Source organism: Halichoeres trimaculatus, unplaced genomic scaffold (genome assembly GCF_033239565.1).
Source record: "Halichoeres trimaculatus isolate MK-OKI-2021-1 unplaced genomic scaffold, fHalTri1.1 fHalTri1_scaffold_5, whole genome shotgun sequence".
In the NCBI taxonomy this organism is placed as follows: domain Eukaryota; kingdom Metazoa; phylum Chordata; class Actinopteri; order Labriformes; family Labridae; genus Halichoeres; species Halichoeres trimaculatus.
The window spans coordinates 3,749,762-3,774,041 of NW_027437183.1; the positions used below are offsets into that span (position 1 = coordinate 3,749,762).

Here is a 24,280-nt window from a genome sequence, read left to right on the forward strand (position 1 = left end):
TGATTTTGTGTGTGTGTGTGTGTGTGTGTGTGTGTGTTTGAGGTGAACGAGGACAGGAAGTCAGCGGTGGACTACATCAACCAGCTGCCAACAGCAGCTCCTCCATCCGCCGGCACAGCAGGGGTCAAAGGTCAACAGAGGCAGCGTGGGAGGATGAATCCAAAACACAGCAACAAACAAGATCCACCAGAGAGTTTAGACTCAGGCGGAAACTTCTGGAATCAAATCATCTCTGTCGTTATTTGTGCTCTGAAGTTTTCTGTTTTATAGACGTGTTGGAACGGAAAGCTTTTGGTTTTCACGGTAGGTTGTTAATAGAGCTTTAAAAAGAATGGGGAAGAAAGGTGATTTAAGGGACTTTGAACGTGGCATGGTTGTTGGTCTGAGTATTTCAGAAACTGCTGATCTACTGGGATTTTAACCCACAACCATCTCTAGGGTTTACAGAGAATGGTCCCAAAAAGAGAAAATATCCAGTGAGCAGCAGTTCTGTGGGACAAAATGCCTTGTTGATGCCAGAGGTCAGAGGAGAATGGACAGACTGGTTGGAGCTGATAGAAAGGCAACAGTAACTCAAATAACCACTGGTTACAACCGAGGTCTGCAGAAGAGCATCTCTGAACACACAACACGTCCAACCTCGAGGCAGATGGGCTACAGCAGCAGAAGACCACACCGGGTGACCCTCCTGTCAGCTAAGAACAGGAAACTGAGGCTACAATTCACACAGCAACACCAAAACTGGACAATAGAAGATTGGAAAAACGTTGCCTGGTCTGATGAGTCTGGATTTCTGCTCCACATTCAGATGGTAGGGTCAGAATTTGGCCTCAACAACATGAAAGCATGGATCCATCCTGCCTTGTATCAACGGTTCAGGCTGCTGCTGCTGGTGTAATGGTGTGGGGGATATTTTCTTGGCTCACTTTGGGCCCCTTAGTACCAACTGAGCATGGTTTAAAGTCCACAGCCTACCTGAGTATTGTTGCTGACCATGTCCATCCCTTTATGAGCACAGTGTACCCATCTTCTGATGGCTACTTCCAGCAGGATAACGCTCCATGTCATAAAGCTGGAATCATCTCAGACTGCTTTCTTCAACATGACAATGAGTTCCCTGTACTCAAATGTCCTCCACAGTCCCCAGATCTCAATCCAGTAGAGCACCTTTGGGATGTGGTGGAACGGGAGATTCTCATCATGGATGTTCAGCCGACAAATCTGCAGCAACTGTGTGATGCTATCATGCCAATATGGAGCAAACTCTTTGAGGAATGTTTCCAGGACCTTGATGAATTTATGACACCAAGGACTAAGGCAGATCTGAAGGCAAAAGGGGGTCCAACCCAGTACTAGCAAGGTCTACCTGATAAAGTGGCTGGTATCGTTCTGGAACACAGCACTATGGAACTCAGCATTCCGGAACCCTCTGTCACTGCTAGGCATGAAGAAGAGTTCTGGAATGCCAGGTTCCAGTTTGAGATTCACCAACCAGTGATGTCTGAAGTCTTAGCAAGTATTTGTGTCCAATTTAAACTTAATGTAAACCACATTCACCCAACATATCCAGAACAATGTCTTATTTCAAGATAAAAGGAGACAAAAGAGACCTGAATTGCTTGAAAAGAGTTTAAAAAAAGATAATTGGCTGAAAAAGTGTAAGACAGTGACAGTACTAGCAAGGTGTGCCTTATAAAGTGGTCAGTGAGTGTAAGTTTAAAAGCAGTTTTCAATAAATCAAAGCTCCATCATCATTTTCTTCTCAGGAACTTGATTGAGTTTTTGAGCTGCTTGAGTGAACCCTGAGGTCTGAATTTCTTCTTTCAGACTTGGTCCAGCCTCCCGGTCAGGAAGTGTCTGAAGAAGATAATACAAAGTCTCATTTTTCTTCTTCTCTTGTAGTTTAGGTGTTTATTTCTCCTCTTCAGGATCTGTAAACTCATACCCGCTCGGACTCTGACTCACTTCTTCTTTCAGCGGGAGTCGACACCATTAAACAAACACACCTGGACTCTCTGAGCGAACTGGCTCCACATCCATCATCTGATGGAGGAAGAGCCAAACTGATGAGTTTATAATGAGAGGCAGAGAGGACACAGACGGAGGCTTCCTGCGACTTTAGAAACCACTCACTCTGTCTCATTTCATCAGCCTGCGCCATGATATGAGCATATTTCTGAGACGGACAATGAAGTGTCGTATCGAACAGTGTTGATGATTAATGGTCAGATCAGAGGGAGGTGACGCGTTTCAGATACGTCATTAAGTGACAGAGATGAGATAATGTGAGGGATTCACACAGCAGGGAGGAAAACCATGTCGGTCAGGCAGTTTAACACGTTATCATAACTGTGAGGTCAGGAGGAAACGCCTCACTGTATGGAGATAAGATTTATCATCCATCAAACTTGTTATGCATAAACAGCAAGATTACAGTTTATAATGTGCTGTCTCTACAATAAAAACATGTTTAAAATATCAAGGTGCTTCTCAACCCAAGGAACTAGGGTCTAAATAAAGTTCTGGAGTATCAAATGTACCAATGAGATCAGCCCTACCTGGGGGGTTGAACAGTACCAATGCCCTTACAGTTTCTGCTTATAGATCTGAGTCTTGGTCGGTTACCTTATCAATTCCTCCTGTAAATTTTCTTTGTACTAAAAGTAGCTTTACAGTTTTTCTGTGTCAACATTTTATTAAGTTAATCAGTGAAAAAAAATGTAATTGGTCATTGGATCTGCGTATCTCTGGAGGTAAATAAACAGAAATAAGTAAAAATTGCGCGTCATGCGACGATGTACTGTTTTGACTAAAGTAGGCCATCTAGTGTCAGGAAGTGGTTATAGCAATATTTTAAGTTGTTTGGAACCTTGCCAGCAATGAGCCTGCACGTAACTTTTCCTTTAATTTCCTGACATTTGAAGTTTTCAGTTTAGTTTGAAAGACTAAGTGCCATATGTTTCTGTGACGAAAGTCAAAATTCTATTCTGAAGCCAAAATTATACCAATTTATGCTAATTACTAGCATAACAGTGAAATTTTCCATATACATTGCCATCAAGCTAACACTATTTTGTTTCTATCATTTCTGGGAAATAAGGAGATTTATACCATGTTAAATGTATTGAAAATTAATTAATAGCCAGGTATCAAACCAACAAGCCAACAAACCACAATTAATTGATGCAACAATATACTTCAACCTTCAACAACATTCAGTAATTAGTGCTGAAAATTCACCATAAGCTGAGTCTGAGGAGGAGAAGGCTCAGATTAAGAGCCAAAGTGTTTCCTGAACAGATGAGTTTTCAGACATCTCTTAAATTAGAAAGGGAACAACAGAGGAGAAGAGTCTGGCTAGAGATTTGGAGCCATGCTGGGCTGAGGGCACCAGGCGTCTTTCACAAGCAGAGCGTAGTGGACCAGAAGGAGCGTAGACCTGGATGAGGGACCCCAGGTAGACAGGTGCTGTTCTTGTCAATGTTTTTTTAAGCCAGAAGAAAAGCTTTGAAGAGAGATTAACAGCGGGGTGACATGCTGTTTTGTGCTGCTGCATTCTGGGTAATCTGCCATCTTCATGCTTTAGGGTCGATCCAACGAATCTACCTGTTTACCACTAAGATGTTTCACAGAAGGAGCTTCTCTGTCTCCCTTGATTGTGTCATTTCTGCTGAGTGGCCTTTGTCACTTTCTTACTGCCTTCTACTGGTGGGGCAGTGCAGTGCAACTTCTTTTTTCCCCATATGTCCCTGACATTATTTGCATTGTCTTCACAGGACTTCAAGCCTGAAAGTTCCTGGAACTTCTGGTTGGAAAGGAACTCTAGTTGTCTAAATCTACTCATTAGAATAGAAACAGATAACAGGGTTATTCATTCACCCAGAACACCGGCGTAAACATCTCCTCCTCTGTGTGTTGATCTGTAACATCTGAGCTGGCTGAGAGCTTTTCTTCAGCTGCTGGACCCGTAGTTAATAGACTAATGTCTGGACTCAAACTGGAGCACACTGACATGTTGATTTCATTAGACAAGAATGTTTCATCCCATGAGTAAGCAGCACATGGAGTGTGTGTGTGTGTGTGTATGTGTGTGCTGAGAGCTGGCTGTCTAATAACAACACGTCGTAGTTTATCAGCCTCAAAATGTTCGGCCAAGCCCAGCTCTTGTTATATTTGGTCTGTTATCGATGGATTTTCTAACCACCAGGTTGGACCCTTGAGACTTTCTTCTCCATTCTGATGCTTGGTTTGAGCTTCAGCTGCTCATAATCCACTCAATCAACTATATAAAACATTAAAAACATAATACTACTCACTCACTCACTCGCCAGCTGCTGACAGTGACGTAATCACTCTCACACAACTAAAGCGTCACTCGCAGATGGTTGGGGATTTACCGTTTAATTTGTCTCAAACACTGTTAAACAGCTTGAATTACAGCGATGACTAATTAAACTCAGAGTATTTTTCCACAATAATCAAATTTAAGTAATGAATGTATTTTGCATTATTTCAATAAATAAATACCAACCATATATTGGGCCACAAGATATGTTGTGTTTGAGAATTAAAAGGTCCATGCATCACTTGCGATTGGCAGTTTAGTGGTAAGTTTCCTGGGTTTCTCTGCTCAAAGTTGTGGGACCCATTTTTACCAGAGACCTTTGTGCTAGCCTTTGGCGTGATTATGTCCAAGAGCAACCAGTACTAAATCTGGATCAGGTCATAGAGGCCATGGCGGTGGAGTGCATTGCCTATTGTTTTCTCTGTAACAATTATACCTGCTGCCTCCAAGTCTTTCTGGAGCACTTTCAGGGTGGTCCTTGGCTCGTTGAGTACTCTTCTGACTATCTTTCTGACTCCCTGGTCAGAAATCTTCAAGGAGCTCCTGTGCGTGGCCTGTTGATGGTAAGGTGGTGCTTCTTCCACTTGTGAATAATGGCTCCAACGGTGCTGACTGGAATATTCAGGTGCTTTGATATAAGTCTGTAACCAGTTCCATTCTGATGCTGAGCAACAATCAGGTTGTGAATGTCTTCAGAGAGCTCTTTGCCTTTACCCATCATGAGGTGTGTGCTATTTAACTGCTTGGTGAAAAAACACCTTTTTTATAGGACCATCAATTTGCTCTAGCCCAGCTGATGTTGGTTTGCACTAATTGGAAGTTCAAGTAATAATTACTGACAGATTTCAGGTGGTATGGTGCATTTCCTTGCCAAAGTATACAGCCTTTCCATGGTGTGTTCAATACTTTTTTCCTGTGTTATCGTACTTAATTCACCATAATCATTATTTATGGACCTGAACGTTGTGATTTCTTTGTTTGAATTGCAGATTTGGAAATAAACGTGATGAGAAAAAAGGTGACGCATTCATTACTTGTTTTCCCCACTGTATATTATGTTTCAGACGCAATGCATGATGGTATATATTGCTCGCACAGTGAGCATAACTCATACACCACTTTTCAAAATGCATTGTGGGATACATCGAGTAGACTATTTGCTCACCAAGAATTTGGACAGCACTACAAAATGGTGAATCCACCATCAAGTAGACAGAGAGTGATTTTTTTTACAGCCTTTGTCTACATGACTAAATGCACTGAGCTGCTGCCTCGTGATTGGCTGATTAGATATTTGTATTAACGAGCAGATGAACAGGTGTTCCTAATCAAGTTGCTGGTGAATGTAGGTCAGCAGTAATAAAAAAAACTTAGCATGAGATTTAGATTAGTCTGTTTCCGATGTTATTTCTTCAGTTATGTGACTCTAAAAGAGAGTTGGAAGTGTGATTGACACAAAAACAGCTGACATGTAAAGAATTCGAAATAAGTCTAAATAACGTTCACAATTCAGTGTTTGGAGGAGAACGAACGATCCTTTCAATCCCAAAACAAGAGCTTAAATTATCTGGCTCCTGTTTTCTGGTCTCTGTGACTTTAAAAAGCTCCTCAGTCCGCGGCGTGTTTTCAGAAAGTGCTGATAAAGTGCTGAAAAAAAAGATAAAGTGATGGAGAGTGAAGACAGGGTTAAAGATGAAACGTGGAGTGTTTGTTCAGACTTCTGTTGTTTCCTGCTGAGATTAAAACACATCTGACAGAGCAGGAGAGAAAAACATGGCTGCAGGCTCACACACACACACACACACACACACACACACACACAGTATCATTCTTTCACACGCTGTCACACCGTCTGAGCATGCTCACATCTCACCACGGTGTGAGTGTGTATCAGTGTGTGTATGTGTGTGTGTGCTGAATGTGTTCCAGCATGCAGGGTGGAAAAGAAGATGACAGCAGAGGAAACACACACACACACGCACACTCAGTAGATTAAATTCTCCTCTAACAACACCTCTCCCTCAGTGTGAGAGTGTGTGTGTTGGTGTGTGTGTTGGTGTGTTTTAAGGTGGTCTGGCTACATTAACAGAGCCGTATTAAGTCGTGGAGCAGAGGAGTTTCAGCTCCACCTTTCTCCGTGACTCACTTCAGCCTGACAGAGTGATTCCAGTGAACTCCTCCTCAGAGAAGCCCGAGCTGTAAAACCAGCTTCTTATTACCAGGAACCTTTCATTCAGTGCTCCAGTTCTGCTGGGGACACTCATACGCTGACACACTCTGCATGCTGAGGGAGTGCATGTAACAGCATGCCTGTACATCTAACGATCCACTCCAAACATCCTCTGAAGTGCTGTCTTTCCTGAACTGAGGAGTGTGTGATGTGTTTTATTTTTTAAAGGGACAGCGCTGACTCAGCGAGGGCCTCATGAGGACACACACTCAGGAAGTGGACCTGCTGAGTTTGTGTTTCCTGAGTCAGAGGTCATCACAGTGTAGTGAATCCTCAGTACCTGATTGGGGAGTCGTCCGTCCACGTCCCGCCTCAGCCTGCCTCCTATTGGTCGAGGGACGGTCAGCTGATAGGAGGAAAGGTGTTCTGTCTGCTTTGAGTCTGCAAAAGGAAAAAAAACAGTCATCAGAACAGGAGGAAGCCGACTGATGGCTAACGGAGAGAAACATAGACTTTGAAATTAGGGATGGGAACTTCAGCTCATTTTTGGGACTTCACTCTTTTGGCTTGACTCTCTAAAAAGATTAAAAAATGATGTAAAACTATGTTTAAAATAAATTACTGATAAAACAAAACATACATGACATCAAAGGATTATTTTTCATTTTGCTGTACATCACTGCTGTGTGTCAAAACCCCGTCCCCTATCCCCACCTCTACTGCCCTTATTTCCTACTCTGTCCTCTCCTCTGATTAAATGCATAAAAAAAAACTGAAAAATCACATAAAATAAGGATGAGAAACCATCTCTCAATTAGGAGCTGGCTCCTATCCTAGACTTCAAAGAGCCAGCTCTAAATGCCAGATCACTCATGAACTGCACATTGTTATTAGAAATGCACTGAAGTACTGTGACTCATGGTTAAAACTAATATATTTGGAAGGAAACATCATTGAGAAGAAAGTTTGATTATTTTTGGTATTTAGTGTCAATTCCGAAAAAAAAAATCCACCTGATTTTTGAAACAATCACATACAGCACTTACAGTGATCTTTGAGGTTTTCACCTGAATAACAGCCTTGATAGCAGGCATATTTTTGATACTTCTATTTCCTGTTGTGTGATTAAAGGCATCAAAAATATATACCCCCAAAAAGACTAATTTTCAAAAAAAAAAAAAAAAAAAAATAGAACTGCAGTTCACCTAGTGTCCAGTAGAGGCTGGCGGTGGAAGCACATGAACCCAAATAGACACCAGTTAAAAAAGCTGATCTAAACAGAAAAAATATTTACTGCCTGGTTAAAAATCAATTTTGGTCCAAAACGTCATTTCTCTTCTGGCACACATTGTTCAGTTATTTGGAAGTTATCAAACTTACGAGTTTTGCCCATATAAGGGCATGGCTGACTTAACTGAAATGTGAGCGCTGTGTAGCTGTCTGCAGAGAGGCTAAAAACTCGCCTCTTAGGCCATGTTTACGCGGCAATGTTTCATCTGAAAACGCTAAAATGTGGCGAAAAAAAATCAGAAAACGCTGTAGTAAGCATGTCAGGCCTGTAGTTGGCGCTATAACTGTCTTTTCCAGAAGCAGCTTTCGGTAGATCAGCAGATTGAGCAACACAAGCACAACATGGAGTCTGCAACGATTGTAACAATGGTACTGTTGGACTGTTGTTTGCGTTTGCGCGAAGTGGAGTATGACTTCAGCTGAAAATGTAGGCTTGTTGTTTACACGGCAACAGCTTCAGTGAAAAATTGCAATCTGGAGGCTGTTTCCAAAAGGTTGCATTTTAGGTCTGCTAAAACACTGTTTCTGTGTAAACGCGAGGCTGAAACGCAACAAAACTTTTGCATTTCACACTAAAACTGTTGTCATGTACACGGCCCCTTAACCTCATCCTAACTCAAACAAAGCTAAGTTGAGTTCAGCATTGCCAATATGTAACAGAGAAGACTGGCGCCACCTCCTGTTGTAATAAGAGCATTAAAAAGTCTAGACCCTGAACATTTAAGGAACACACTGTTTCAGATGGACTTTAACAGCCTAAAAAGAACCAGCTCAGTCAGTGTGGCTCTGTCCTGGGAGCTCCCTGCCTTTCGACGTGCCTATGTGGGATGCCAAACACTGTATTTCTGCAGCAGCTGATAGCTGTTGTTCTTGAAGGTGATAAAAAACAAATGGGGTCTTCAAACTGTTGCCAGTTCCTTCATGCCCATTTCACCTCCACTCTCAAGGTTTCATCCCTTTATAATGTCTGTGTACTACAAAAAGCATTTTCCTGCCTTCAGTGAGTCACATGACCAGGTGCACAGAACTCCCACTCAGAGTGTGACATCATCACCAACTGCTAAAGAGTGAAAATGACAGAAGCTTTAGAAACAAGTCCTCATAGATGCCACAATTTTGACCAAATCTCTGTAAATATAAGATGTTCTTGTAGTAAATTTTGCCAGGAATCTGTCCATGTCATTATTAAAGCTTTATGAGTTTCACATTTTTGTCTATACGCCCAAATGCCACAGCTTGTGTGGAGCTGGAGGCTCCTCTTCCATTCTTCCAATTGGGGAAACTGAGAAAGCTTCTCAGGGGTTCACCGTCTTTGAGGGCTTGTCATTCAAAAACCATTTCCGACACAACAACTTCCTGTACAAATTTTGCAAAGCAGTGTCCACTTTGTCATCTGAGCAAATTTCAAGCCGATACCATCTGTGGTTTCAGAGGAGATAATTTTTGTAGCAGGCCTAAAAAATGTGGCCAAATTTTATTTTGAGAGGCAAATTGCAGATTTCCTGTTTGAGACAGGTCAGGGGTGTCAGAGTATGATTTGTGCGTCTCATTGAGACAAACAATTTCACGTTGCTAAAAATCCAAACAGAGCGTAAATAGACAGGTCACCAGGAAGAGGCACTTGTTGCACAGCAGACACAAAAATCAGATCCATTCATCTGTAGACATGGATATCAAAGAAAGAGTGTGACATTTACGTTGGTAAAACAGACACTTCCTCAGGAAATCTTCTGCCCTACTATTTGCTGATATCTTAAGGTCGCATACCCCTGCACTGATCAAAGGCTCACATAGATGTTACTATGACAACAACACTGCAGATTGTATTAAACTGGCCCATGTTAGACTCAAGGACACACCTTCAGTTAGCTAAACGGCTGTTTGTGGTTCTGGTTCTTCGTCCTGTCAGACTCTGCAGGAAGCTGAATCATTCATGAGTCAGTGATGGGAACACACACACACACACACACACACACACACTGATGTAATGCAATTAAGGTTACAAAACTACTCCGGGAAGGAGCAAACGTACTCAGAGAATAAGAGCACAGAAAATGTTTGAGATCATCAGTCTTCGCCTCGTTTATTGATGCAATGTAAAAATAAATCCACAAACATGTGATTCATTATCATCTGTGTGACGCTTACTGCTTACAGAGCATAAATATGTTGAAAGATCACACAACATACTGTAACATCCCACGCAAAATCACACCTTCACCATATGCAGACAACACCTTTGTGTGTTATCGTCTTTCCTCTGCACAGATTATCTTTAAATCTGGAATATTCTTTGATGCCCTCTGGTGAACCCTTTTCTTTACTTCTTTCCACAAATGTTCAGTTGGATTGAAGTCAGGTGATTGACTAGGCCATTATAACAGATTGATTTTCTTTTTCTGAAACCATTTGTGAGTCAACTTTGCCGTGTGCTTTGGATGGTTGTCCTGCTGGAAGGTCCAGCCACATCTCATCTTCATCATCCTGGTGGATGGCAGCAGATTCAGATCAAGAATTTCCCCATACATGGCTCCATTCATTGCTCCGTCAGTTATATGAAGTTTGCCAACACCATGAGATGAGAAACAACCCCATGCCATGATGCTTCCACCTCCAAACTTCACTGTTGGTGTAGTAGTTTTTGGCTGATGTGCAGAGCCATTTCTCCTCCAAACATGGTCCGTAGTATGACAGCCCAAAAGTTCAGTTTTGGTCTCATCTGACCAGACAACATTCTCCCAGTATTCTACAGACTTGTCAAGATGCTGTTTAGCAAACTTTAAACCAGCTTCAACATGCCTTTTCTTGAGGAATGGAGTCTTGCGGGCTGAGCGTCCATAGAGGCAATGGTGGTGGAGTGCATTGCCTATTGTTTTCTCTGTAACAATTGTACCTGCTGCCTCCAAGTCTTTCTGGAGCACTTTCAGGGTGGTCCTTGGCTCGTTGAGTACTCTTCTGACTATCTTTCTGACTCCCTGGTCAGAAATCTTCAAGGAGCTCCTGTGCGTGGCCTGTTGATGGTAAGGTGGTGCTTCTTCCACTTGTGAATAATGGCCCCAACGGTGCTGACTGGAATATTCAGGTGCTTTGATATAAGTCTGTAACCAGTTCCATTCTGATGCTGAGCAACAATCAGGTTGTGAATGTCTTCAGAGAGCTCTTTGCCTTTACCCATCATGAGGTGTGTGGTATTTAACTGCTTGGTGAAAAAAACACCTTTTTTATAGGACCATCAATTTGCTCTAGCCCAGCTGATGTTAGTTTGCACTAATTGGAAGTTCAAGTAATAATTACTGACAGATTTCAGGTGGTAGGGTGCATTTCCTTGCCAAAGTAAACAGCCTTTCCATGGTGTGTTCAATACTTTTTTCCTGTGTTACCGTACTTAATTCCACATAATCATTATTTATGGACCTGAACGTTGTGATTTCTTTTCATGTGTGGATTATTTGAGTTAATACCAATGTCTGGTAGAAATTTTGTTTGAATTGCATCTTTGGAAATAAATGTGATGAGAATAAAGTTGATGCATTCAATATTTATTTTCCCCACTGTATTTAAGGGGGATCTACCCCTCTTGCCCCTGAGCAGAACCAGTCTTGTACCTGAGTATAATTCTGACAAGTAATCTGTTAAGAGTTACAAAAACCCCTGAATTAGGCCACGCCCCAAATACTTTGAGTGGCAAATGGAGCCTTGGAGGGCTTGTTGAGTGAGTTTGTCTGATATTTCTTTTACTTTTTCATTTCTGAATATTCCTCTGGCTGCGCTGCTACTTTCCTAGTTCACAGCTCCTCCTGGTCTCGGTCTGAGCCGAGCTGACGGTGAATCCTGGAGCAGAACTGTGCTTGAGTTTGCGTCCAGCTGCAGATCAGCGTGAGTCCCTGCTGCTCGCGGTCAGGAGCACAGAGTGGATGAGAGGGCAAGGGCTGTGGGGGGTGAAGGCCGGGTCAGCTCACACACTGTGGCACAGATTTAGTCGACTCTCTCATTAGTTCTGCCTCTCTCTCATTAACCGTCTCAGTGTGTCGTCTGTCGACACCCACAAAACTCAGCTAATACACTCCACAACGCTCTCCAGCTCCAGCTCGCTGGAGTTACATCAGAGGACAGAGACGAGCACGACGTGAACCGTAAACACGAGACTAAAGGAGTCTGATGTTTGTGGACTGAATCCTGCCGAGATTAAGACTACAAAACTTTGACTTCTGGGATATGATTAGAGATCCATTTATTGAAAATAAGCTTTTTATAATTTCATAATCATCTAAAAATAAAGACATGAGGATTACTGACACAGAGGTCCCCTGTGTCCTCTCTCCGTGACTGTTACATAAAGTCTTTGTCTTCACATTACTGCCGGCTTAGCTGCTGTTTGTTTGTCTCATTTCAAGGAATGAATGCAGCATTTATGAGTGTGTTTCTCTCAGTGTGTGTGTGTTCCTTTATCTGAAAGGATTTGTGTAAGGATGTGTTGATCTCTTGGTTACGTCAGTTTCTCTCTGTCAGTCTTTTAAGGAGACACATTGTGCTGATTTGTATTTTGAAGCAAGCATACGATGTCAGACTGTTTGACGTCTCAGTCTGAACTTGTAAGGACACACCCACCTGACGACTGATCAAGGCCACGCCCACTTGGAAGTTAGGTCAATTTTTTTTCCCTTAAGTTGAAAGTTTCCCGCATCACCTCTCGGCTTTTCCTCTGAAGTGAACCTCAGAGTTACTCAGAATTCCTCATGAACCCGCTCTCAGTCAGTCCAAACGCCAACCGTCAACCTCCACCCACTGAATCACATCCTCCCTCGAACTCCCTCTTTTCCGTTTTACCCCTCAGCTCTCACTTCCTCACCCACAGGTCACTTCAGGTCATCCTGAGGCTTCACAACACGGCTTTCAAAAAAAGAGCTGGAATCTGAGTGCATTCACATCAGGTCTAACTGACTGGGTAAGAAACTTAAAGAGGGGGTACTCTGCTTTCCCATACTGTAAACATTGATTTAAAATGTTCAGACTGAGGGTGTGCAGATTTTCAAACCACAACATACCCATACTTTGTTGAAATCCCCGAAATCAAAACATGCGGCTCCAAAAATAGCACCAGATTTTTACAAGACATGCTGAAATGATGACATCATCAAATAAGGATCTGGCTCATGAAATCTGGAAGGGGTGGACCTGAAACAACAAGGTGTACCAGGTGTAGCTCTACCCCTAACAGGCCTACAGAGGGCTGACCAATCAGAGGGAAGGGGCAGCCTTAAAAAGCTAGCGAAACGTTTCCGACAGAAGCTAATATTTAAGCTGCAAGCAGCGCTGATCGGGTCCACACACTGTTGCCCTTCATCCCCATTTCACCTCCACTGTCAAGGTTTTATCCCTCTATAGTGTCTGTGTACTACAAAAAGCATTTTCCTGCCTTCAGTGAGTCACATGACCAGGTGCACGGAACTCCCAATCAGTGTGTGACATCATAACCAACCGCTAAGGAGTGAAATCGACAGAAGCTTTAGAAATAAGTCCTCATAGATGCCACAATTGTGACCAAATCTCTGTAAATAAAAGATGTTCTTGTAGTAAATTTTACCAGGAATCCATCCATGTCATTTTTAAAGCTGTATGAGTTTCACATTTTTGTCTATACGCCCAAATTCCACAGCTTATGTGGAGCTGGAGGCTCCCATTCATTCTAATTGGGGAAACTGAGGAAGCTTCTCTGGGGTTCACCATCTTTGAGGGCTTGTAATTCAAAAACCATTTCCGACACAACAAGTTCCCCTACAAATTTTGCAAAGCAGGGTCCACCCTGTCATCTGAGCAAATTTCAAGCCGATACCATCTGTGGTTTCAGAGGAGATAATGTTTGTAGAAGGCCAAAAAATGTTACCAAATTTTATCTTGAAAGGCAAGTTGCTGGTTTCCTGTTTGAGACAGTTCAGGGGTGTCAGAGTATGATTTGTGTGTCTCAACAAGACAAACTTTTTGATGTTGGTTTCATCTCTCTGCGACAATCCTGCTGCCTGTTAAAGCCATTTTAATGTGCCTAGGTGGCGCTAGAAAACAAATTAGGTGATGTTGGGGGTGAAGTTTAGAATTATATCAAATTTTTTGGTGATTGTGAAGGGTGTGCCAATTTTGGTGAGTTTTTGAGCATCTATAGGGGGTTAAATTAGAGCTCAAAGACCAGAGGGGGGAATAGGAAGAAGCTCTAAATCATGTAAAGATACGATGTGGGGAACCAGAGGGACAGAAAAAAGATTCACAACAAAAAAATAAAAAATGACGATGAATGATGTTTAAAGACAAAGTGAAGATCATGGGTCTGTTTAGCAGACAGAGGCAGACATTTTTTGTGATGTAGAGACTAAAACAGAAAAAGGTTCCAGGTAGGAAAGATACACAAACAGAACGGTTAAATTAGTTGTCATGCTTCTCTTCAGGATATTGTTTGTCCTCCAGACTTGTCCTAATCCCACTGACACCCAAATCAACCCCCTGCCGATCAACGCGGATTTGTGTAATCTAATCTCATTTACTGCAGCTTCATCCGATGACTTTCACTGCGTCAAACAAAGAAGATAACCTCGGAGAGACACCCAGAGGATCCAGGAGACCGTCTAAAAATACCTCGGAGAAAGTCCAGAGACATGACAGAGACAGAGCTGGTGATGCTTTGAAGAAAGAAAGAAACTTCAAAAAACTCCTGGAGAATATCGGACAACTTGTTCTGGAATTATCAAATAGATCTCTGAGAATACGGGAAATCTGCAGCATTCCGGAATCTACAGGTGGCCTTTGATCTTGAAGAAAAAAGTTTTATCATTGTGTGCTAACCGCTAGCATATTGATGGAATTCCCGATGTACATTCGCATCATGCTAGCGCCAAGTGCTCTATATCATTTTTGGTAGATTAAGAGCTATATAACATGTTGACTGGATTAAGAGGCTAGCTACTGTTAGCAAATTATCTTCAAAGCTCCAAACAAATAAAAACACATACATGTTAAAGCCTTTATACGACTTGCTACATGTTGTACTAGATACCTGAAGCAGAAAATTTAGGCAACCCCAGCAGACACTGTATTTAATTAACTTCTGCCATTATAACACCGTCCACTGTCACTTTCTACTGCTTCTTTCGGTAACCCGAAATGCCCATGCCACCGCACGCCGATGCAGAAGTGATCCGAGCATAGAGCCTATTCTTCCCTAGCTTTGCTAGCTTAGCAGATACAGTTTCTTAAGTTTGCTTTAAGTTTTTCCTTGGCTCTGTAACACTCAACATTTTAAACATCTCTGAATGTATAAAAAACGATATAGAAAACTCAGCGCTAGCTTGATGCTAACTAATGAGAACTTACACTGATGTGCTAGCAGTTAGCATACATCAATAAAACTTCAGGTTTAAAGCAGAATTTCAACTTTCATTACAGAAACATGTGACAGTTAGCCACTGTAAACATGAATTTAGTGGATGTCTGGTGTTGGACTGCCAGGAGGACTTGACACGTGACCAAATTTATCCCCGACCCCAACTACCGTAATGACCCTAATATCATGTCCCCTAAAAGTCTAGGCCCTTTAAAAAAAGAGGATAATTGAAAACCAGAAATACAACAGGATTGTGTTTTAATTCAGCATCTGGCAGAGGAAAGAAACCCAACAGAGTGCATTCTGGGATTTGTTGCTGATAAGAAGGAAAAACTGCGGATTGATCCTTTAACACAAACCGAATGCGTAAACGTCTCAGAGCGGCAGATTTGTTCATGTTCAGCAGAGAGACAAGAAACAGAGTGAGTCATCATTCAGGGAAACAGAGTGACTCTATGAGTGTGTGTGTGTGTGTGTGTGTGTGTCTGTGTGTGTGTGTTACTGTTAATATAATCATATTCATTCAGACTCTCTGGACGTTTGTGTGTTTCTGTCTCAGCTCACTGCTCACAGTAAACACACACTCACACTCACACTGTCAGACTGGAGTGTTGAACTACTTCCTGTCAGCGTTTGGAGCTGAAGGATTCTGCTGTGCGCCTGGTGGCCGTCGACGCTAAGCTGCTTAACGCTCAACCTGCCTGAACGAAACGAAGCTGCACATTAACGAGCAGAAAAAACACACCCATACACACACACACACACGCAAACACAAACACACACTAACACATTTAACCAGCGAGGAACAAGAATTTTTAACATTCTGTCAACAAACTTTTATTTTGTAGGATTTCAAGTTTTAACAGAGAGTCAACTTTATACACGTGACAAAAAAACAAATAATTTATTTCAATCTAAAGATGGAGTCTGAAGGATTTCCCTAAAACAATAAAATGTCAACTTTTACAGGAATAATCCTGCTTAATTGTCACTTCTGGGCCTCTTTACATGTGTGTCAGTGTCTGTGTCTGCCCTAGACCCCGTCCTTTGCCTGGATGATGAAGTTTTGGTTGTTTAAGGACATTTCTGGGCAGAGAGTAAGCATGGTTACATCAGCCAATCGCAGAGCACAGAGTACGCAAGTGACTTTGATTAGCGAGTGGAAGCAGCTATCCCGAGCAGCTACGATAGCAGTCGTAGAAAAACACACCAAAGTGAAATAAAATGTCAAATAGATTAAGCTTTTTAAGAGGGTGCAGCTTGACTTTCAGGAATTTGAAGAGCTGCTAACCAGGTATGAGTCAAATACCCGTGATTAGCTTGTGCTAACATGCTAAGTCAGGTGCACAGCTCTCGAGTCACCCCCACATAACAAGTAACAAAAGTTCCTGCAGACCCTAGCTTTAAGTCAAGGTTCAGCTTTTTTCTTACAATATATTTATCAAAGACAACATAAAGGTTATGAAATGGTGCAGAAAATTAAAAGTAAATGCTATACTTAAAAAAAACTTTAAAAGTCAATTGCTGCTGAGCTGTTTCATCCTCTGAAACAGAATATGCAAATGAGCTGGGGCCCAAGTGTTCCGTTACCATGGTGACTTTACTACAAACAAACAAACTGCCAGACATTAAAGCATCATTTTGTTCTGGATTTTCAAAACAGCTCGCTTGAGGAGAGATTCCCAGAAAAGAGGAGCAGGCAAAGAATTGTCTGGATGGATCTTTTTTATATTAGGTGGTGTTGTAGACATGCCAGTGACGCATATTTCTGTCAGCTAACCATATAAAAGTGGATTTTGTGTAACATGTCCCCTTTAACAATTGGTAAAGAAAATAATTTGGAATGCACAATGAGAAATATTCGGTCTAAAAATGTTGTTTTCAGGTCAAAATAGTCTGAATTAGAAAAAAATACAGATAAATCTCAGATCGTCATCCTGCCGTCCAAAAAAAAGACGTATTTTCCCCATATCGCCCCCTCGTGGTGAACATTTTCCTTGAGAAGAATCAGATCTCCAACCAGAGCACTTTGTAGCGTTCTTTGACACCTGATTCTTCCCATAGTTTTCGTTGCTGCTGACAGAAAACATGCCAGGAAGGCCGGGTGCGAGCTTGTGCAAGATCTCAGGTTTATGTTGAGAATCCAGCTCCAAAGACTATTAAAAAAAACATGAGTTTGTTCTATCTTTCTGGCTGTGATCTCCTGTGATATTTTGGATTGAGGTTTAAAAGACGGATTAGGAAAGTTCAACAGTTTTGGATGAGCTCCTGAATCTTATGGTCAAATCTTCCTCCTTCAAATCACTTGACAAGTCTTAAATGTACAGGTTGCTAAAGCTAACGGGGCTAACCAGGAAGAGGGGCTTCAATGACAGACAATCCAGCTGCTTTCTAACAGGAAGGATCCAGTTTTTCTAAACTCCTCGACACATTTTAATTAGTGCTGTCAGGTGATTAAAAAAATCTAATTAATTACAGGATTTGTAATTAATCTTATTAATTGAATTTTAATCTTATATCTGCTTAAGGTCCCCATATAAAGAAATATAATTCTAGGACATCAGAAAATTGTAGAGCATGACTAATCAAATGAATACACGTTGAAGAAGAGAAGATTTGTAAATCCACAAATTTTACAAGTGGCCAATATTAGTCTGGGGGAGCTTGTCAATCAAAATCCTGCTCGTTAACTACTGTGGGTGAGAGCGGTGCGCTCTTTGGATGAGAGCTCAGCATGGATATGAGGACAAGATATGAGATGACAAAGGCATAGCGAGACGCTGCAAGTCAGAAAAGCTCATGCAGCTCACGCTCCAACTGAGGATGTGTCGCTGTCGTTCAGAGAAAAAGAGCAGCGCCATCGCGAGAAAAGACGACGGAGATCATGGAGAGGATCAAAGGATGGAGCGTTGAGACGAATGCAATCAAAAATGTTTGTTTTGTCTGTTTTTTGGACCAAAAACAGGAAGAGAGACATAAAAGAAAAGAGTCCACTCTTTTTAGGTAGTTTTGGTGTTTACATAGTCAGAGAAGACAATATTATTTGGGTCTTTAAAGATCGTTCAATATGCGCTGAAAACTGCTGGTAGCTAATGAGTTAATCGAGTTTCTATAACACATTAATTTGCGGTGTAATTAATTAATCTAATTAACATGTTCAAGTTACAGGTCTAGTTTTAACAGCACTTCTTTGCCTTTTCCCTGTGCTGGCTCTGATTCCCTAGTTTCAGGTATTTGTGGGCGGAGCCTCAAGTCTGAGCAGACCTGCACATCACTTTTTCTCCTCACTGGCTTTATACATAAGTTATACAAGCTTCTTGAATTACTTCGCAGCCCATGCATGGTCTCCCTTACAAAAACAGCACCCCAGAAAAAAATCCTGACATTTTTGTGTTGAGTTCATGGGTATTCAAACCAAGTTTATGCAGAGTTTTTCCTGTCAGACCACGAGTAGGAGTCTTTGAGGTCTGCGTGAGACAATGTGTGAATGAAACAGTTAATGGTCTGGAACATTCAAGGGGGGCAAGTAAGTGCACGTCTGCACATTTACAGGAATCAAACAAAGCCTGCTCCGCCTGCAGACGGTTTGCAGGAAGTCCCCTCCATCCATTCCCCTGAAAAAGTAAAGTGAAACTGAAAAAGTAAAGCCGCAAAACGCCAACCCAATTCTGATCAAATCTGTAGGAAGTGGTTGCATGTTTGAATGTAGCAAATCAAAAGCAACCCTGGAAAATTTGGTCTGAAAAAACCCTGTTTGTTCAGAAGGAGCTTTCAAACCTCCACCTCTGCAGCCGCACAATGAGCCGTATCTGTACCTTTAAGTCTGCACCTGTTGCACAAGCTTTCAGCCAGCAGCACATCATGTCTCTGCATTAAGAGGTTTAACCTCCGTCTGAATGAATGAATGAAAGTTTCCCCAGACTTTCACCGAGGAAAGGTCGTTTCTGTGATAACGCAGCGAAAAGGATCTCAGGTGGAATGTGACCCACAAAGTTTCCCTCCTCAGTGAGAGTCTGTGTACACTTTCATTCACACAGTCAGAGGTTAAACCTCTTAGCACACAGACACAATGTGCTACTGACTGCTGGCTACAGCAACATGTAGATTTAAAAGGTGCTGCAAGGACTGAATGAAGGCTGAAATCAGGCTGCATGATGGGAAGTGAAGGATTGAAGAGACTCCCCGCCTCTCGGAAGTGTTTGCTTTGAGTCATGGAGGAAAGTGAATGAATCACTGCAGCTCCAGAGCCAAAATGAATTCCTAACCTCACTGCAGATGAAACAACACGATGGCATCCACGTGGATTCAGAAGCAATTAGATGCAAGCAGCAACCTCCAGTCCAAAAGTATAAAGCTGATTCAGAAATGCTAAAACTGCAGTTCCTTAAGCGTCCACTAGAGGCTGGCTGTAGAAGCACCAGAAACCACATACACACCCATTCAGAAAAGTCAATTTATCATCCAAAATTAAAGTGCCTGGTTCAATAAACAGTTTTGATCCAGATAGATGATTTTCTATCAAATACTTGAAGATCATACACTTTTTTTTGCAAATTGAAGGGCAAAGCTAACATGCTAGCAATGAGGCTAAAGGTCCCTTTTAATGGTGCGTTCAATTTGTACTCCGGACTTGGAAGTCAGCAGTGGGAATGACGTTATCTCCAAGTTAGAGCATTCCATTAACCGAGTCAGAAAAACTTCACATAACAGCAGTATTTCTGTATATAAACATCAAATAATACAATGTATATGGCTGATTTATTGCGAAAAACACTAGTCAGAAATTCTATAACAAACAGAATATAACAGTAGCTTCATTAATGTTTACCCCTAAAGTCAGAATTCCCTACTGGAACTTGGGGTGGTGTGGATGCTCCAACTTCCCAGTCAGAAATTCCAACTTTGCCCAGTTGGGCGTTCCCACTCATAACTCGGAAATTCTGACTTCCGAGTACAAATGTAACTCAGTATAGCTCTGCCTCTTTTCTAGGAATGAGTCTTGATTATTGAACACTGGATAAACTGTTTTCAAGATGACAACCACAAACAATAGGCTTCAAAACTCTCCATTAGAAACAAATGGGTGATGTCATCAAGACATGTTTTTTTCCCCCCCTTACAGGCTTTTTATGTCTTAAATCAGAGAGGATAGGACAGTGGATAGAGCAAGAAGAGTGACACAAAGTAAACAGGCCACCCGCTAAAGGAGCATTTCCTAAACCGTTAGGTCATCTGCACCCTGAAGACATGTATTATACAGTTTATGGTCAGAGGAGCTGATGTCAAAAACCTGGGACCTCTCAGAGAGTTTGCCAGATACACCTAAAGGGGTTTTTGATGATAAAGAGTCAACACTCCCGATCCTGGATCAGCTTATAATTTCGTATGACCTAAAACGCTAAGAGAGCTAAGTACTGCTTTCCTTTGAGACACATTTCAAAACCAGAGACATCTTTATCAATGGTGACTGATCACAGATCTACCAGAAACCAATGAAGAAAACCGTTGGTAAGTATGAGTCTGCTCTTTCTAACTCAAGTGTCTATGACAGCGAACTTCTACAACAGTCTGTTGTTCAACCCTGGACTCGTGGCTTCCCTCATTTGAGATGTGACCTCCTCAGATTTCATCACACTCAGGGGAAGTGAAAGTCCTGCATGTCGTCAGTTAGAACATTAGCTGGAGAGACGGCAGCGGTCCAGCAGGAGGGATGCACCCTGAGCATCTCTCCTGCCAGGCTGCCGACAGGGCTGTCAGTTAACAGTCAGTCACAGCGAAGCAGCAGAGCAGGTTGGAAAATAAATTTCTTCTCTTGACTTTCAAATTAATATTTGCATCTGTTTTGTATGACGGTAATCATCAGGTGAAAATCTAACGCTAACCCCGCTCTGTACAGTAACGTTCAGCAGATTGTGGTTTGTACTGTACTTGGCAAACAGTGAGAGAGGCTGCTGAGACAGTGATGAGGAAAACAGAGTCAGCACACACACACATATACACACGGTGTCCCTCACCCTCAGCATACCTTTCCTCATCCACTGGGTTCTCCTCTTCACCCTAACTTAACGCTTCCTCTCTCTCTTAAACTACCCTTCTCAACATCCGTGCACCCTTCCTCCCTCTCATGTACCCTCAAATGAAACCTTCCTCAGCATCAGTAGACCTTTTCTCTGTCTCATAATACCCTTCCTTTCCATAACTGTGCACCATTTGTTACCCTGAGAAAAATACCCTTCCTCTCCCCAGGTGTATCTTTTGTGACATGGGTTTTACCCTCATGTACCCAAAAGTTTAAAAAATGTAATTACCTCTGGTTACCAATCAGTGTACCCTTTCTTACCCTAAATGTACCCATCCTCACCTTACATCATTCTTCCCATTTGTATGCCCTGTCATACCCTCAAGTATACCCTAACACATCAGTATACCCCCCTTACTCTCAGTATACCCTTCCTTCCAATCAGCACACCTTTTAATACCCTCAGTGTACCCTTCTTAACCATCAAGTGTACCCTTGCTCACCCTTAGTGTAACCCTTCATATCCTCAAGTGTATCCTTTGTCATTTGAGTGTACCCTTACTTATTAATATACCTGTCCTTACCCTAAGTGTACCCTTTCTAACCCTAACCCTCAGCATACCCTTCCTCACCATTAGTATAACCCCTAAATACTTGGTGTACCTTTCCTTCCCAGCCTATCCATACCCTCAAGATACCCTCATCCTTATGTGTACCGTTCTTCATCAACAGTATGCCCTTTTTACCCCTCTGTACCCTCAGTGTACCCTTCTCTACCATCAGTATACCCCTCTGTTTCCTCAGTATACCCCTCCCTACCAGCAGTATACCCCTCTGATTCCTCAGTGTACCCTTCCCTAGCATCAGTATACCCCTCTGTACCCACAGTATACCCTTCCCTCCCATCAGTATACCCCTCTGTACCCTCAGTGTACCCTTCCCTCCAATCAGTGTACCCTTCCCTCCCATCAGTATACCCCTCTGTACCCTCAGTGTACCCTTCCCTCCCATCAGTATACCCCTCTGTATCCTCAGTGTACCCTGCCCTCCCATCAGCATACCCCCTATATCCTCAGTGTACCCTTCCCTCCCATCAGTATACCCCTCCGTACCCACTGTGTACCCTTCCCTCCCATCAGTATACCCCTCTGTACCCTCCTCACCTCTGCAGTGTGAGTTTTCGCTGAGCAGCAGGAGCAGGCAGCAGATCTCCAGCAGCTTTACTCTTGCTCCCATCGTTTCTTCTTTTTTTCCTCTTCTGGAGAAATCAAATGTCACCGGGCAGCTCGTACACACACCCCTGTACCCCTCCTCCTCCTATTCCTCTGTTTCTTCTTCTTCTTTTTGTTATTAGTGTAGTTTTCAGTGTTGTCTCCCAGCCGTTTCCCTCCGCAGAGCCTCATGCTAAACACCCCGGAGAGGTTTTCTTCCTCGGCCGAGCCATTCCCGTCCCAGCTGATGATGATCCTCAGTCACAGCGGCGGGTTTTTATTCCACACTGAGATCCAAGCTGAGATTTGAAGTTGTTCAGTCTGTGGATAAAAACACGGGCCGTGGATCTCACTGTTTACTACTGTTTGACCCAGCCGTCCTGTTTCAGTAAAGTGTGTCCTTAGATATTTCTCTCCTTGTAAACTCGACTGGAATCTCAACCAGAACCAAGTCAAATCAAATACCAACTCTTTCCGGAAGTGCATTTCAAAATAAGAGTACTAATAGTTGTTATCAATATGTTCAAATAAAAAAAATGGCCTGAAACAGGATTTTAATAAACATTCACATGATTAAAACTTTTTTCATACTGTTGTATTTTTTGGTGGAGTAGTAATTGATTTATTTTTTACAGTTATAAAAAAATGTTTTAAATGATATAGTCTTTTTTTTTCTTTGACTACAATGCTGTGAATGTGAAGTCATGAAAATTACATATTTCTCAAAGTTTAACTGTGGCCTCAAATATTAACTAAACCATAGAGGTAACTATTATTTTCCTTTTTTTGTCTGTTTTTATTTATCTTTTTACTTATTTTATCATATTCTATTTTGAGACATTCCTCTTTAACTAATTGTTATAAATTTTACTGCTATAACCACTCTTTCCAATCCTATCTGTGATAAAGTTTTACGGCAAATTGTCTTGAATTTTTCTTTTATAACTATAATTTATGTGTTGTTTTTAATTTGTATTTTTTTTCTTCTATGAAGTATTATGGGATGATTTTTTTGAGAGGAAGCATTGCACGTTTAAGCATTTTAGCACACTTTTATTTGAGATCCACTTTGAGTATGATGTATTTTCTAAAAAAAAAAAAAAAATTGTTTATGATTCTGATCCAATGGAAAATGTTTGCATCACAAGTTTATTAAAAAAAAATTGATACCAGTCACTTACCTTAAGCACTGTAAATTAATATAAACCATATTTTCCCATTTTAGACACTTCAAACGTCATTCCAGTATAAAGAATAATTTATTCTATCATCTGAGATATATTTATTAAAATAAAGTAGTACGAATAAGAAACTTTATCTGTTTCTAATTTTTTTTTTCGATGTTTGCCGAGCTTTTATTTTGAAGGCCGACTAGATAAAGCAGAAGTCATTGGTCGTTAGTTTCTGGTGATGTCACCAAACTAATCTCCAGCTGGAGAGAAAAAAACGCCCCAGCTGCGCACGCGCTCATCACCGGGCTGTACAGTAGTGCAAACCGAGCGCGCCTCCCTCACATCATAACTTTATTATAATTTAATCTGGACGAAGGTTAAAGTGTCCTGCTAAAAGTTCGACCTTCACAGAAACACCACCGGGACACCCTGTCAGAGTATTTCAACGCTCCTTTACCATCTCGAGCCGTTAGCCAATGGCAGAGAAGTGTTTTTAGAGGATATCGGTGATTGGCGGAAATTTAATCCCGATAAAGAAGCTTGTGGTGCGTTCAGGTGTCTCCGTTCAACTGGGTTGCCTTCGAAACGAGGTGTTTTTCGGTAGTTCAACAGCAAGCTGTGCCTCCAGTTGAGCTTTTAATGTCAAAATTAAAAACAATTTAAGATTAAGAGAATCTGTACATGTGTGTTTAAGAGTGTGTTAG

At 41.8% G+C, this 24,280-nt stretch overlaps 1 protein-coding gene across 1 annotated transcript in view; it reads right to left on the reverse strand.

The window, feature by feature from the left end:
* The window catches only part of LOC141790282 (disintegrin and metalloproteinase domain-containing protein 9-like), a 41,553-nt gene extending 18,708 nt beyond the window's left edge, over positions 1-22,845 (reverse strand). The window contains exons 1-2 of the mRNA XM_074670044.1: positions 22,357-22,845; positions 6,856-6,956 (exon numbers count right to left, since the gene is read on the reverse strand). Of these exons, the coding sequence (XP_074526145.1) occupies positions 6,856-6,956; positions 22,357-22,429 (174 nt within the window). The 5' untranslated portion in view covers positions 22,430-22,845. The remainder of the gene's footprint in view (positions 1-6,855; positions 6,957-22,356) is intronic.
* Positions 22,846-24,280: the final 1,435 nt, after the last annotated feature.